General features: G+C 45.9%; 1 protein-coding gene across 1 annotated transcript; it reads right to left on the reverse strand.

Moving 5' to 3' along the window:
- Positions 1-4484: 4484 nt before the first annotated feature.
- Positions 4485-15091, reverse strand: LOC147260887 (uncharacterized). Its single transcript, XM_086205137.1, has 6 exons — positions 15029-15091; positions 14701-14916; positions 14457-14591; positions 14304-14372; positions 14127-14192; positions 4485-14015 (listed from the first exon to the last, which is right to left on the reverse strand). Exons 1-6 carry the CDS (start codon positions 15077-15079, stop codon positions 5502-5504), a joined length of 9051 nt encoding a protein of 3016 aa, XP_086061263.1. The 5' UTR covers positions 15080-15091; the 3' UTR covers positions 4485-5501.
- Positions 15092-15109: the final 18 nt, after the last annotated feature.

The raw sequence follows: 15109 nt of genomic DNA on the forward strand, positions 1-15109 counted from the left end.
GCTTATAAAATCCAAACCGAGCGCGTAGTATATTAGCCTTTAAAGATTTTTGAAGAGCACAGTTGGGAGAGTAATGTGTGAAAGTTTGGAAGCCCTGGCATTTACGGTTTAGGAGGAGATAGATTTTGTTCGGGGAGTAAAAAAAGTCCTGATTTTGACAGTTTTGTCCAATTTGTGGACATTCTGTTGGAGATAGGTGAGGGGTCAGAGTGTAAGAATTGTTCGGCTTGATGAGACGAGTCCAACGGTGTTGGTCCCATGTCTGTGGGAGTTTTGTGTGAGGAGTTATAGCGCGCGAAATGAAAAAAAATTATCTTTTTTTTGTGTGGCTCCCTAGGTGGCGCTATAGACTTTTGTGGCGTTTTTGTTTTTGATTAGTGAATGTTGAGACATACCGAACGATTGTGCCGAAATTCAGCGAATTTCATGCATGTTCAGGGGGTCAAATTAGATTATGCGCGTTATGCGCATTATGCGCATATAGCGCGCACTCATTGAGAGCAAGAACAGTATAATACCAGGTTTTGAATGGGTGTGTATGTGAAAACTGGCTCCGGGCCGTCTGGCCCAGTTGCCTCATGGGTGTTGAGGGGGCCTGGGACACTGTTTAGTGTGTGTTTTTAGTGTTTTTAGTGCTGCTAATGTGTTGCTCTGCCGAGCAAACATAATAGGGTCTTCGCCAGAAGTACCTTCTGGCTCAGGCCCTAATTAATTCAAAATGATGCAGACAGTGATGGAGTAAGAATTGCTAATTAAAGCTGCAAGCAGCGTTGTTAGGGCCTGAGCCCCCGCCTAACCGCGGCCGGATCGCCGGCCCGAATCCAACGGTGTAATCGGCAAATCCCTAGGCCTTGTAGTTTAGGAGATACGAGCCTCAGTGCGCTGCACAGTGTGAGTGCAGAGCTGAGAGCCGGCCCTTTAAGAGCCCCTCCCTTCTCTGCTCGCTCTCTGCCATCTCTGTCAGAGTGGAGAGCAGAGGAGGATTTGGCAGTTTTACTGACAAACACAGTCATAACTCTGCATATGTTGGTCAAAAGTGTAATGTAAAGACATCAGTTCGTAGAGTTTTTTCTCAGGAATTCAATGGTGTGTTTTCTGAAGGTGTGAGTGTTTTAATTTAGAAGCGACAAGTGTTTGTTTGAGAGTATGTACATGAGGGCAGAGAAGTGCCAATTGTGGTTTCCATGACTACAGTAAACAAATCTCTGCCATCTCTGTCAGAGCTGAGAGCAGAGCTGCCAGCTGGCCCATTAAGAACCCCTCCCCCGCTGCACTTTCTTTGATCTGTGCTAGAGTGGAGAGAGTGGAGGATTAAGAGAAATGTAGTGTGTAAAAGCTGAATAACTCGGCCTACGTTGGTGGAAAGTAACACAAAATACCATATTTTTGTAGGGATTTTTGTCAGGAATACAGTGATATGTTTTTAAAAGCTGTGCGATGTATGGTATAGACGTGAGAAGCATTTGTTCGAGAGTATGTACCATGAGAGGACACGGCCTCCCCATTGACTTCCATTGTAAGCGTGAAACGTGTCTCCCCCACTTTGAGGGCTTATAAAATCCAAACCGAGCGCGTAGTATATTAGCCTTTAAAGATTTTTGAAGAGCACAGTTGGGAGAGTAATGTGTGAAAGTTTGGAAGCCCTGGCATTTACGGTTTAGGAGGAGATAGATTTTGTTCGGGGAGTAAAAAAAGTCCTGATTTTGACAGTTTTGTCCAATTTGTGGACATTCTGTTGGAGATAGGTGAGGGGTCAGAGTGTAAGAATTGTTCGTCTTGATGAGACGAGTCCAACGGTGTTGGTCCCATGTCTGTGGGAGTTTTGTGTGAGGAGTTATAGCGCGCGAAATTAAAAAAAATTATCTTTTTTTTGTGTGGCTCCCTAGGTGGCGCTATAGACTTTAGTGGCGTTTTTGTTTTTGATTAGTGAATGTTGAGACATACCGAACGATTGTGCCAAATTTCAGCGAATTTCATGCATGTTCAGGGGGTGAAATTAGATTATGCGCGTTATGCGCATTATGCGCATATAGCGCGCACTCATTGAGAGCAAGAACAGTATAATACCAGGTTTTGAATGGGTGTGTATGTGAAAACTGGCTCCGGGCCGTCTGGCCCAGTTGCCTCATGGGTGTTGGGGGGGCCTGGGACACTGTTTAGTGTGTGTTTTTAGGGTTTTTAGTGCTGCTAATGTGTTGCTCTGCCGAGCAAACATAATAGGGTCTTCGCCAGAAGTACCTTCTGGCTCAGGCCCTAATTAAAGCTGCAAGCAGCGTTGTTAGGGCCTGAGCCCCCGCCTAACCGCGGCCGGATCGCCGGCCCGAATCCAACGGTGTAATCGGCAAATCCCTAGGCCTTGTAGTTTAGGAGATACGAGCCTCAGTTCGCTGCACAGTGTGAGTGCAGAGCTGAGAGCCGGCCCTTTAAGAGCCCCTCCCTTCTCTGCTCGCTGTCTGCCATCTGTGTAAGAGTGGAGAGCAGAGGAGGATTTGGCAGTTTAACTGTGAAACACAGTCATAACTCAGCATATGTTGGTCAAAAGTTGAATGTAAAGACATCAGTGCGTAGAGTTTTTTCTCAGGAATTCAATGGTGTGCTTTTTGAAGGTGTGAGTGTTTTAGTTTAGAAGATACAAGTGTTTGTTTGAGAGTATGTACATGAGGGCAGAGAAGCTCCAATTGTGGTTTCCATGACTACAGTAAACAAATCTCTGCCATCTGTGCAGGAGTGGAGAGCAGCTGAAAAGTGTACATTTTTAGTGTGTGAAAAGCAAATAACTCCGCATTTGTTGCTTGGAAGTGGAATATAATACCATATTTTTGTAGAGATTTTTCTGAGGAATCCAGTGGTGTGTTTTGTGAAGCTGTGAGAGTTTTAGTTTAGACGTGAGAAGCATTTGTTCGAGAGTTTGTACCATGAGAAGACACGGCCACCCCATTGACTTCCATTGTAAGTGTGAAAGGTGTCTCCCCCACTTTGACGGCTTATAAAATCCAAACCGAACGCGTAGTATATTAGCCTTTAAAGATTTTTGAAGAGCACAGTTGGGAGAGAAATGTGTGAAAGTTTGGAAGCGATGCCATTTACGGTTTAGGAGGAGATAGATTTTGTTCGGGGAGTAAAAAATTCCTTTTTTTGACAGTTTTGTCCAATTTGTGGACATTGTGTTGTAGATAGGTGAGAGGTCAGAGTGTATGAATTTTTCGTCTTAATGAGACGATTCCAACGGTGTTGGTCCCATGTCTGTGGGACATTCGTGGAAGCAGTTATAGCGCTCCCAATTTTTTTTTAGTTTTTTTGCTCCCTAGGTGGCGCTATTGAGTTTTGGTGAAATTTTTTTTTAAAATATAAAATTTTTTGCCAGACCGGACGTGCGTGCCAAAATTCAGCGAATTTCATGCATGTTCAGTGGGTGTAATTAAGGGTTTTTTTGGCGGCGGAACCGGAAAGAATAATAATAAGAAGAAGAAGAAAAAATTAAAGCTGCAAGCAGCGTTGTTAGGGCCTGAGCCCCCGCCTAACCGCGGCCGGATCGCCGGCCCGAATCCAACGGTGCAATCGGCAAATCCCTAGGCCTTGTAGTTTAGGAGATACGAGCCTCAGCGCGCTGCACAGTGTGAGTGCAGAGCTGAGAGCCGGCCCTTTAAGAGCCCCTCCATTCTCAGCTCGCTCTCTGCCATCTCTGTCAGAGTGGAGAGCAGAGGAGGATTTGGCAGTTTTACTGTGAAACACAGTCATAACTCTGCATATATGGGTCAAACGTTGAAAGTAAAGAGATATTATCGCAGAGTTGTTTTTATCAGGAATTCAATAATGTGTTTTTTGAAAGTGTGAGTGTTTTAATGTACAAGCTAGAAGTGTTTGAGAATATGTACCATGAGAGCAGAGATGCTCCCTTTTGGTTTCCATGACAACAGTAAACAAATGTCTACCATCTGTATTAGACTGAAGGGCAGAGGAGGATTATGCCAGTTTTACTGTTAAAAACAGTCATTAACTCTCCATATGTTGGCCAATAGTAATATTTTAGACCATCTTTTTCAGTTGTGACTCCAAGTGCTGAGCTGACAGCATTGATCCGTCTGCCTGTCATCTTCTGTCCTACCTTTGTCTAAGTTTGATGTGCTTCTCCTAGTGAAGGTGTTGAATGACATCATCAATCCCAGGGTGATGGAGAAGTGCTCCTCCATCCATGTTGGTATCAAAGTGGTGAGAGTTGAAGTTGAGGAGGTAGAAGCTCCAGTTGGACCCAAAGTGTGACTGCAGATGTGACAGCTTCATATTGACCCTTGTGTTCATCATTGTCTGTGCTACCTGTTGGCTGTCACTTTACTGTGGTTCTTCCAGTTAAGTTGCTGAATATCATCAAGCATGAATGTGGCAAAATCCAGCATTGAAAACAGGACATTTGACTGTGGATTAGAAAGTTCAACATTCATTGTCCATGTACAGTTATTGTGACAATAAAAGACAGACATCAGCTGTGGTGAACATGGGAATTTATTAACTGATTAATTTGAACAAAAGGTCAATTAGAGACAGTCACTGCATGTGTAACAAAATGGAAATTATAAATCTGAAGTCAAATAAAAATGCATTTAGAACATACAGTGAACATAATTAATGAAAGTAATTTAGAACTTAAATGAAATTTCTCCCCGTTGGGGTTCAATAAACAAACTATTTACAATTTTAGTGAAAGAAACCCAACATTCCCACATGAGCAAGCACTTGGCGACGGTGGTGAGGAAAAACTCCCTTTTACAGGAAGAAACCTCAGGCAGAACCAGGCTCAAAGTGGGCGGCCACCTGCCTGGACCGGTTGGGGTTGAGAGGGAGAGGGAGAGAGATGGGGCTGGGGTGGAGAGGGGAGATAGACTTGGGGGTGAGGGGCGGGGGCAGTGGGAGAAGAGGAGAGAGATACAGAGAGAGAGAGAGACAAAGAGGGAGGGGGCTGAGAGGAGAGACAACAGGCAAAAATACACACAGAATACATTTATAAAACATTCATAAGAGACCAACAGCAATAATGTGACAGACAGTGACTCACAACAACTATAAATGACCAACAACAACTATAAATATCAACTACAACAACAACAACTATAAATATCAACAACGTGTGACCCATGATTGTCACGCAGCACCAGTGGAACCATGATTCGTGGAGCTAAACTACCAACTCATAGTCACTACAAAACTGCAGTAAGTGCAGTGCGTGACAGTGGAATAAGTTAATAATAAATACATGAATAAATACCTTAAAAACCGTGCATGTCAAGACATGCACAGAATAAATAGCCAAAGTTAAAAAGGTTAAAAAGATTAAAAAGGGCACAGAGAGGTGGAGTGGGACTTTCTACACTAACAAATGCCAACAGTCATGCCAGGCTTCCTATCAACAACAGGTCCGAGTCAACTTGTCCTACCAGCACACACAGAGCCAACTGAGCTGACATGAGGCTAGTATTTGACCTGGGACAGCCATGTAGCTTTGACACTCAGTCATCCTGGTGGTCAGAATCGCCCTGGAAATCCTCCAAGTCATCCAAGCTAAACAAACTGGCGAGGTCATCTAACTCCCCCTGATCATCTGAAACAGAAAACCTACACAGGATCCCTTCGTGATCGCTGAAGTAGGCTGGCCAGACTGCACATTCCACGTCGTACTGTGCCGTTTTAACGTAAACGTGGTCAATTAGCGTCCCCTTTTCTGTGGTCTCTTGTGTCACGTGTTGGGTGAACCCTTTTTCTTCCATAAATTTACAAATTGATGACCCTTTCAAAATGTTCTCATTAAAGTCTCCCATGACTACAACAGTGTTACTTGTTGGAGTTAACCAGTCAAGCAACCTCCCCACATTGCCTTTGAACAGCAAATTTGGATACGCTGGTGGACGGTAAATGACGGCCAGGGAAATGCTCAATTTTTTGTGCAGGCACACCAAGCACTCCAGATTGAAATCGGGTACCTGCAGAATGTCGACGTCCGAATGGGCTAAACTATACAGGCCGACGCCACCGCGTTCTAACTGCTGGAATTTGGAGAATGTGGGGTCAGCGGCGCTGTAACACAGAGACCGAGGACGACTGTGGAAATCGTAGCCGGAAATTTGCACACAGTCCAATGAGGACTGTGCAGTGAGCCATGTTTCTGTGACAGCAATGCAGTTAAGCTGCAAATGCTGCGTGCAGGACACCAAGTCTAGCAGGTGGCGACTTAAACTTTGTACGTTCATCAAATACACCGCGAACTGTGTATTTGATGAAGGCTGCTCAATCAAAAATGGAGGCATGCTAGCCATGGCCTCCTTAATGGTGTCCTTGCAGTAAATGGCCTTTTCTTCAAAGTCCTTGATGATCAGTCCCGACAAGGCCCTAACACGACTGAGAGCTACATACGCCTGCCCAGGTGCAAATACCTTCTTTAAACTGACAACAGCCTGGTCTACAGTCAACCCCTGCACTTTGTGGACTGTACAAGCCCACGCTAGCCTGAGGGGAAACTGCACCCGCACACAACCGCGCTTCCTGGTCTTCTCCCTGTCTGGTTCAATAGCAGTAGAATGCCTGTATTCTACTGCTGCGTGTGGACGCTCTGTCCTCCTCTGTCTGCCAATGTTTTCGTCATCGAACTTGACGTAAATTCTCAGAGGAAATGTGGGGTCGGGGCCAAATTCAATGTAGCTGACAGTGCCACACGCGCCATTGACCAGACCGTCCTGGACGTCGACGTTACGACAGAGCATGACTCTGGCGTTTTTGGCCAAACACAATTTAGATTCCAAACACGTGCCCTGCCCCTTGCTAATGATTCCAGGTTCCAATTTGCCGGTTTTGCGGTTCGGCGTAAAGTCTTTAGCGTCAATTTCAACATAATCTGGGCACGTGCGGAACAACTGGTTCAAATTAAATTCTTCCACTTGCACATTTGTGGTGAAAATATGCAAGGCCGAGCTATCTTCCCCTGTCTCTCGCGATTTCAAAATTTGGACGTCGCCGTCTAACATGGGGGTTTTCTTGGAACGCACCCGAAGCCTGTTCAACATCTCAGCAAAGGAGCTGTCCTTCTGTCTGACGACAGTAGTCAGCTCCACCACGCTAAAGTGGCACCACAGGTCCACACCAACCTGACCAGCGTACAGCGGCTTCCCTTTAACGGGAGGCAACTGGTAGAAGTCACCGACGGCTATGACGCTAACATTACCAAATGGGGAAAAGTCACCGGTCTGTTTAAGCTGCCTCAACCTGCCGTGGACGTATGCCAACAGATTGTGATCAACCATGCTAATCTCATCAATGATGACAATTTGGAGGTCTCTAAATGTGGCCCTTAGAGAGTTCAGTTTGTCTTCTCCCAAGGGTGTGTAGGGCAAGCTGGAGTGTGTGCCAATACTCAGCGAGTGATGAATTGTTGCTGCATTTAAAGTGTATGCAGCTATGCCCGTGGAGGCCATTAACAGAACCGAAATGCTATCTGGTTGATGACAAAGTGTTGCCAGCAGTCTCCCGGCCTCGTACTGAATGGCCCTAATTAAGTGACTTTTCCCCGTCCCTGCACCGCCTGTCAAAAACACATGCAGAGGCTCTGGGTTCTTACCCATGGCCTTCTGCAGACACCACTGTCTAACTTTGTTGAAGACAGCCATTTGCGTCTCGTTCAGAGACCTAACTAAGGCCAAGCCGTCACTTCTGGGCAAAATGCTCCTGTTCCTCTCCAAAAACACATCTGTTTTTGGTTTGGCAGCCGCCAAATCGGGAACATTTTGTAAGGCGTCGGCCAAATGCTCATCAGCATTTTCGCCTTGCCGTTGCTCTTTCATCTCCTCTAAACACTCGAGGCGTTCCGCTTCCAGCTCAGGACAGAGCTCCCCCCAAACATCCTCATCCACCTGACCTTGCTGAGCAATCTCCTCAGCGTGATCCAACTCAGGACAATCGACCTCAAACCTGGCCCTGTTCTCATCGACGACGCTTTGAACCGACTTCATCGAACCGTCCCTGAACCTAACCTCTCCATCCTTATAGAACTGACTGAACAGATGAAACCCCTCAGGTTTCAGATCTGCGTCAACTCTGTAATGGAGATACATCTGAAGCAGACTCTGATAGTGTGCTTCCTCTTGCTTTTCTAAATCAAACCGCATGTAGCGCACAACAGCGAACTGAGACCGCGTTCTCCTCGAGATGAAGCCAAGTCCATTCTTCAGTTGAATCATGTTCTTGGACTTTTCATTCTTGCTGAGAAGACGATACTCAGACGCAAACGTAGCCATACACATGTCGTCAAACACCTGGTCATCTGGCCTGCTCCTATACCTATCTACGATATTCGGCATCCACATATCCTCTGACCTCATGTCACCACAAGCAGCTTTCTGCCTCAACACACTGAGGGGTAAACTCATTCTAACTACATTTGCCCCCGTCGGCACAAAAACGACCTTCCTGGAACACTCCCTCAGATGCATGTTCGTTAGCCTGTACACCGACTCCTGGGCACAAACGTCCCTGTTGTGCAAATACACACTTCCTAATTTTTTCAAAGCCTCTCTAGCAGAGAGATTTGATTGTTTGGATGCTTCTTTTTGTGCGTTGGCCAATAAAAGCCCAATTTCTCTCTCGGCTTTGGTTATATACGAAATGATGTAAATGATTACTGCATAGGCATCGGTGACAAAGCTAATGTCCATGTTAGCATTCCAGCACTTCAACAATTTCTTACTATACTGGTTCACCCAGACATCCTTTACCCCTCTTTTATAGACTATCCTAGTCTTTGTGTGAAGGCGCTTAAAAGCCAGCTCAAAAATCTCCTGATTAATGCCCAGAGTCTGGAACAAGTGGTCCACGCTAGCGTAGGCCACTTCTCCTGCGTCCGCTTTTTTAACAGCCTTCTTCACGGCTTTCAAAATGGCGTGTGCCGTCTCCTTATTAATGGGATTCGTGTCTTGAAAACAATTACAGACCGGCACACTTGTTGACTGAGGATTCTCTCTTGCCTTCGGATCACAGGTACAGGTTTTAATTTCCGTTTTACAAACAAAAGTTCGTGCCGAAACAACTTTTGGGAAATGGAAGCGACACGTTCCGTGTTTCAGACAGGATTTGGTGTGTCGCCTGGAGTGGGCTTGAACCGATGCCACGATAGCCGATAACGTGTCATCGTCAGGGTTTAAGTCGCAGGTGACATATTGGTCAATAAATGCCACCACCTCCTCATCTGTGTTCTTATCAATTTGGGGAGCCCCCTCAATCCAAAACAGACAGTGGACATGAGGGGAGCCGCGCTGCTGAAATTCTACTCGATAAAAGTAATCTGTGATTTTGCCAATCGGTTGTGAAGGAGACTTGAGAACCTCATTCAAAAAGCAATGCCACCTGTAATCAAACATCCTCGCGGCTGTCACGGGGTTCCTCCGCAACAGCTCGCACCTGTCTGCCCACTCCAAATCCTCTACCGTCTGCGTTCTGCCCTCCTGCTTCAGGATACTGGTCAGGAGATTCTGCCAGCGCAGATCAGCAGACGAAAACGAACAGAACCACGTCGGAATCCCCAACTGACGGACGCATGCTAACAGGTCCTTTTGAACCGACTGCCAAAAGGCAGGCGTTCCTCGAATGGGCTTCAGAAATCTGAAGCCCTCGTCGACCTGCAACATCTGCTTCAAAGTGTCCTCGTTCATCAGCATCGCTGCGCTAACCTTCTGGGACTTGTGACCTGCCCTACCCTTACGCCCTGCCACGGAAACTTTCGAGGACACTTGCTCAGTCTCAGACATGTACTGACTGAAGAAAATGTACTCAACGTTGCCGGAATAGCGGCCATCCGCATGCATAATCCGGTTGTTGAAGTACCGCGTCAATGTCAACGCTTGCGAGCGCCCGTCGTGAAATGTTTTCCTACCCAGAGGAAACAAGACGGGGAAACACTTGGCCTCGTTCGTGTGGTCAGAAAGCAGCCTAACTGGACTATTCCCTTCCGCAGGCGCCACGTTGATGATGTCCTCGAAATACTGGTCTAATGCTTCCTGACCAATATCAACAGGCATAAGGCAAGTGTCCTGAAACATGCAGTGCTGCTGTCTGTCATGCAACAGTTCATCTTGAATTATTTCTGTTGAATCATCTATCACGTCGTCTTGACCACCTGACGGAGCTGTCACCGCACCCTCTGAAACGACCTGCTTCTGCTCACAAGACTCTGCCCCCTCTACGACAGCTCCGTCCTCACCGTCAGACTGAACCTCCTCAGTCTCGCCATCGTCCTGGCGACAAAAGTCATTGACCCAATCCTCATTGAAGTCAATGTCCTTGTAGAAAGGATTATTCCTTTTTAAAAAGTGCAGCGCCTGTCTTACTCGCGTACTGTCGACAAACTGATATCGATAATGTCCCTTGTAGGTCAACTTGCGCTTAAGTTTGACCTGCATCATGGACCCTTCCACGCTAGTCCTAGGCAACACATTGGTTGTCTGCACGACATTAGCCGGAACGCATGTTACCGGCCCATGTACTCCGTTCTGCCCCCCTTTGGGCAATGCCAACAATTTCATGAACGGAATATGCAGCGCAATCAAGTGTTGCTCCAAGCTATTTAAGCATCCCAGTTCCGGCGGAATGGGATCCGGTGTCAGGTTGTTGACCCAACACTCAGCTGGAATCTGCCCCTTGGAAATCTTACTGTGACACGTATGGCAGATCCAAAGTTCCCCTCTACAAGCTGCCAACCCACAAGGCACAACACAATCACTACCACACCTGTGCAAATACGTGTCACTTATGCATCGGTTAGCAACCGCAACTCTAGCAGAATTTCCAGCATACATTTCATAGCTACAACCCAGCACCTGAGTTCTGAACAACAACCGATGACAGACACAACAAATGAACTCAGGGCCGTCTCTAACCTTATCCAAGAATTGTTCCATGACAAAGTTGAAGTCTTGACACTTCTCAGCTGCACTTTTCCTACTTAATTTTGCGGTCGCAATAACTTTCTGCTTAAAGTCATAATTGTCACGGTACTTTTGTCCAATTTTTTTACTTGCAGCTTTAACTTTTTGTTGATGCCGAATGTTTTGTCTATACTTTACGATACTTGCGGCTCTAATTTTCTGTCTATGTTTGATATTCTCTTTATATTTAAATACACTCCTGTCTTTAACTTGTTGTCTATGCTGAATGTTGTCTCTGTATTTTTGCACACTCCTGTCTTGAACTTGTTGTCTGTGCTGAATGTTGTCTATGTATTTTTGCACACTCCTGTCTTTAACTTGTTGTCTATGCTTAATGTTGTCTATGTATTTTTGCACACTCCTGTCTTTAACTTGTTGTCTATGCTGAATGTTGTTCCTGTATTTTTGCACACTCCTATCTTTAAGTCTTTGTCTATGCTGAATGTTGTCTCTGTATTTTTGCACACTCCTGTCTTTAAGTATTTGTCTATGCTGAATGTTCTCTCTGTATTTTTGCACACTCCTATCTTTAAGTCTTTGTCTATGCTGAATGTTCTCTCTGTATTTTTGCACACTCTTGGCTTTAACTTTTTGTCTATGCTGTATCTTTTCTCGATATTTCATTACACTCCTGTCTTTAGCTAGTTGTCTATGCACGATATTTTGTTTGTATTTGTCCACACTCCTTACTCTAACTTCCAGTCTGTATTGGATGTTATCTTTATATTTGGTTATACTTCTAAATTTCATGGATTGCCTATGGTGGACATCGTCTCTATATTTTGACACACTTCTTGATTTAACACTGTGTCTGTGTTGCATATCGAGTCTATATTTCAAACTACTCCTAGCTTTACTTTTGTCCTTGACTTTCTGTCTGTGGTTGGGGTTTTCCTGGTACTGTGTCATACTTCTTGCTTTACTTTTAGCTTGTATTTTCAGTTTATGTTCTAATTGAGTGCGATATTTAATTAGACTCAGTACTTTTTTTCTTTCCCTATAGACAACATTTTGTGAATATGTTTTTCTATACGTGTGAGTATTTTGCTTTCTAATCAACATATTCAATTTCCGCTGTGTCCTTCTCTTTTTTGTCAAATAGTTTGATGACCGAGATGTAGTTTTAACTTTTACGTGACTATCACTTAGCACAGCCGTATCCGTGTCAAGACCTTTGTCAGAAACTACAAAGGGGAAGTTACTGTCTATGGAGTCTCTGTCTACAACAACCTGCATTGTAGTCCTCATGGTGTAAGTTGGCCTATCCACAACTTCACAATAACCATAACAGGTCTGTTGTCCAGGCTTCGACACACAGACCACATTCTCAAAATGCCTGTCCAGGATGTTTTGTACATAAATGCACTGTGAGTGCAAAAGGTCACCAGCACTGCTATACTTAATCCAATGTCCATCCACAAACGTACAAACACTAAATCCTAAGAAATCTGCTGTGACCTGTATTTCCACCTCTGTGGCCCAAGTGTTCACATATTTCATCCTGGACTGCTGGAGGTACTGTGACACAGACGAATACTGTCTTCTCAAAAGATAAACATATTTCTGAGCATTTCTCTCCAGCTCTTTACAAACAGCTGATCTAATCTTCCGATGGTGCTTCTGTGAGCCACTCACTGCCTGAGAGATGGCCCTGAAGAAGCAGTTCCCATCAGCAACGATCCTCTCATTCTTACATGGAGGACCGATCAATCCAACTTCTGTGGAGAGTGGAGGATTGAACTTGTCAAAGTCAACATGTAACTTTTGACACAAAAGCTTACAGGAATCTACACCAAGAGGACAAAACAGTAGCGTGTTAGTTGTAACAGCGCTAATAAATTCTACATCTGCGTCTATGTCTGTACTGAGTGTACTGTCATCAGGCAACTTTAATTTCTTTGACACATGGGTGTCAGGAGAAATGTTGCGTTTCATGCCATGGCTACAGTGTGGTTCTTCCTGTGACACAGTGCTGCCATCATGGGATGAACTTTGGTCAGCAATATTACACATTGCCAGATTTCCAGCTACGGTTGGAACATCGTCGGTTATGTGCACAGAGCCATCATGTACCATTTTCTCAGTAAAAGTCGGCCGTGTTGTAGCTCTGGATGCAATCCTACAACTGTCTGCAGACACACCAGACGGAACTGGATTTACACTCGGAATCACAAGAACACCACACAGTTCAAAAAGTTTCTGGTTTGAACTGAGACTCTCAGCCAAACAGCAGATGTAGCGGTGCAGGTCATCAATACAAGCAAAATGTAGAACCACACTTGTACCACGGCAATGTGACAAGCCACTATAGTTACGTGAGTGACTGTCAACCACAGCAAACTGTCCATCCCGATGAATGATGGAAGTGGTGTTTCCACACAGTGTCATGAGACATGTGCTGTACTGACTGAAGATCCTGGCCAGTCCATCACGCAGACTGATAAAGACACCAAAGTCCACCAGCTCCCCTTCAGTCACACCAACTTCACCCAACAGTACATCCCCAAAATGGAAGCTGCATATCTGTCCATCAACTTCCAAGTGCTTTGGCAGATCAGGAACAGACAGCAGATTTGAGGGATGTGTAAAAGAGCCACTGTCACGCAAGAAGGTGTATAACTCATCACCTTCAATTAAGACCTGATCCAGATCACCTCTTTTCCAGGAGAAGACAGTGCTGTAAGTGTGTTTGGCTATGCTGACCAAAGCAATAGCCATACACTGCAGTCCTCCATACTTAAACTGCTCATGTCCCTGGTGAAATGAGCCCTTCACAACCTTGCCTACCTTAATCCCTCTGCTATTAGGAGCCACCATTGCCACATCATTGCCATTGGAATCTGCATTAGCTGCTCTTACATCATGCAAAGAGGAAATCAAAAAGTCAGACTTAGCTTTGCCGGGCGTGTGCGTCGTCTGGGATGGCTCGTTGTCAGGTGATTCCGTCAGCAAGGCCGGGCGAGCTGCGGCAACCTCCTTCCTCCGACCCTCTGGCACCACGGCAGCAGTCAGTGGCACCGCAGACTCCTCCACGCACGCCTTGGCTGCCGCCTCCCCCTGATAGAAGATGAAAGGAGAATGTTAAATGTAAATGAAGTAGGAGAGGAGGTGTTGGTGATTTGAATGAGCAACAAGAAGTAAAGTGTATGTAATTAAAGCAAGGCCAACCTGCTGCGCTGCTGGACGGGGCTTGGAGGCGGACACGGTCAGATGGGCAGGTGGTGTTGCCAGCACCTAAATAAAGAAAAGGAGAGTAAGTACAAAAGGAATGCATTTTTAAGTGTAAATCAAAATGCAGGTTTAAGTTATATTGCAGTTATTGGAAGAAAAGATCCAAATACCAACCTGTCGCTTTCCTCCTTTGGGCTTTGAGGCAACACGTTGGCGCTGGCGCTTCCCGTGCCCAGGGGAAGGCTGAAGGAAAGAGAGAATTTTTGTTTACAACATCTGATATGCATGTTGGCTTGAAACAGTGCATGTAATGGGTGGTATAGTTACCTGGCCAGCTGGTGGAGCAGCAGTGCAGCCGGAGCCAGAAGAAGGTGAAACCTTCTCCATGGCATCCAGCATGTCACTGCTGAACCACACCGGGTTGGACGGGATGGCAGACCGTCGGGCCGGAGGTGTACCAGTCTTTGAAACCAAAAGCAAAGATGGGAGGGAGGATATATGTTAGATGTTGTTAATGAGAAAAAGTGTTAAGAAATGTGCATTTGGATAACGTAGTAGTGAAATACATTACCGCGCATGCCCGTCCAACGAGGGTCCACTCCCGGGGGTCACGACGACGAGGCACAGGAACGTGTCCCGTCACGATCACCCTGGGAGACACCCTCACACGTGGCGATGTGCGGGGTGACACGGTGGGCTGTGGCGGGGGGGGGGCGAGCTGACGGACCGCGGCGTTCCACAGCAGGTCCACCACAACCGGCATGCCATCGGAGTCGCTGAGATGCACCTGAAAGACAGGAAAACAAAGCAGACTTTAATGGCGTAGGGTCACATGGCATGGGAGAAGAGGGCAGTTAAAGAATGTGACATATGTAAAAGACGACATTGGCTGTACTTACACCGTCGTGGCACCACAGCTCCAACCGATGGACTGGGAGGTGCTCCGCCATAGACACGTATGGGATACCTGAGAGATGTGG

Source organism: Aulostomus chinensis, chromosome 5, assembly GCF_037954235.1.
Source record: "Aulostomus chinensis isolate RoL2024-O1b breed Wild chromosome 5, RoL_Achi_v1.0, whole genome shotgun sequence".
Lineage (NCBI taxonomy): Eukaryota > Metazoa > Chordata > Actinopteri > Syngnathiformes > Aulostomidae > Aulostomus > Aulostomus chinensis.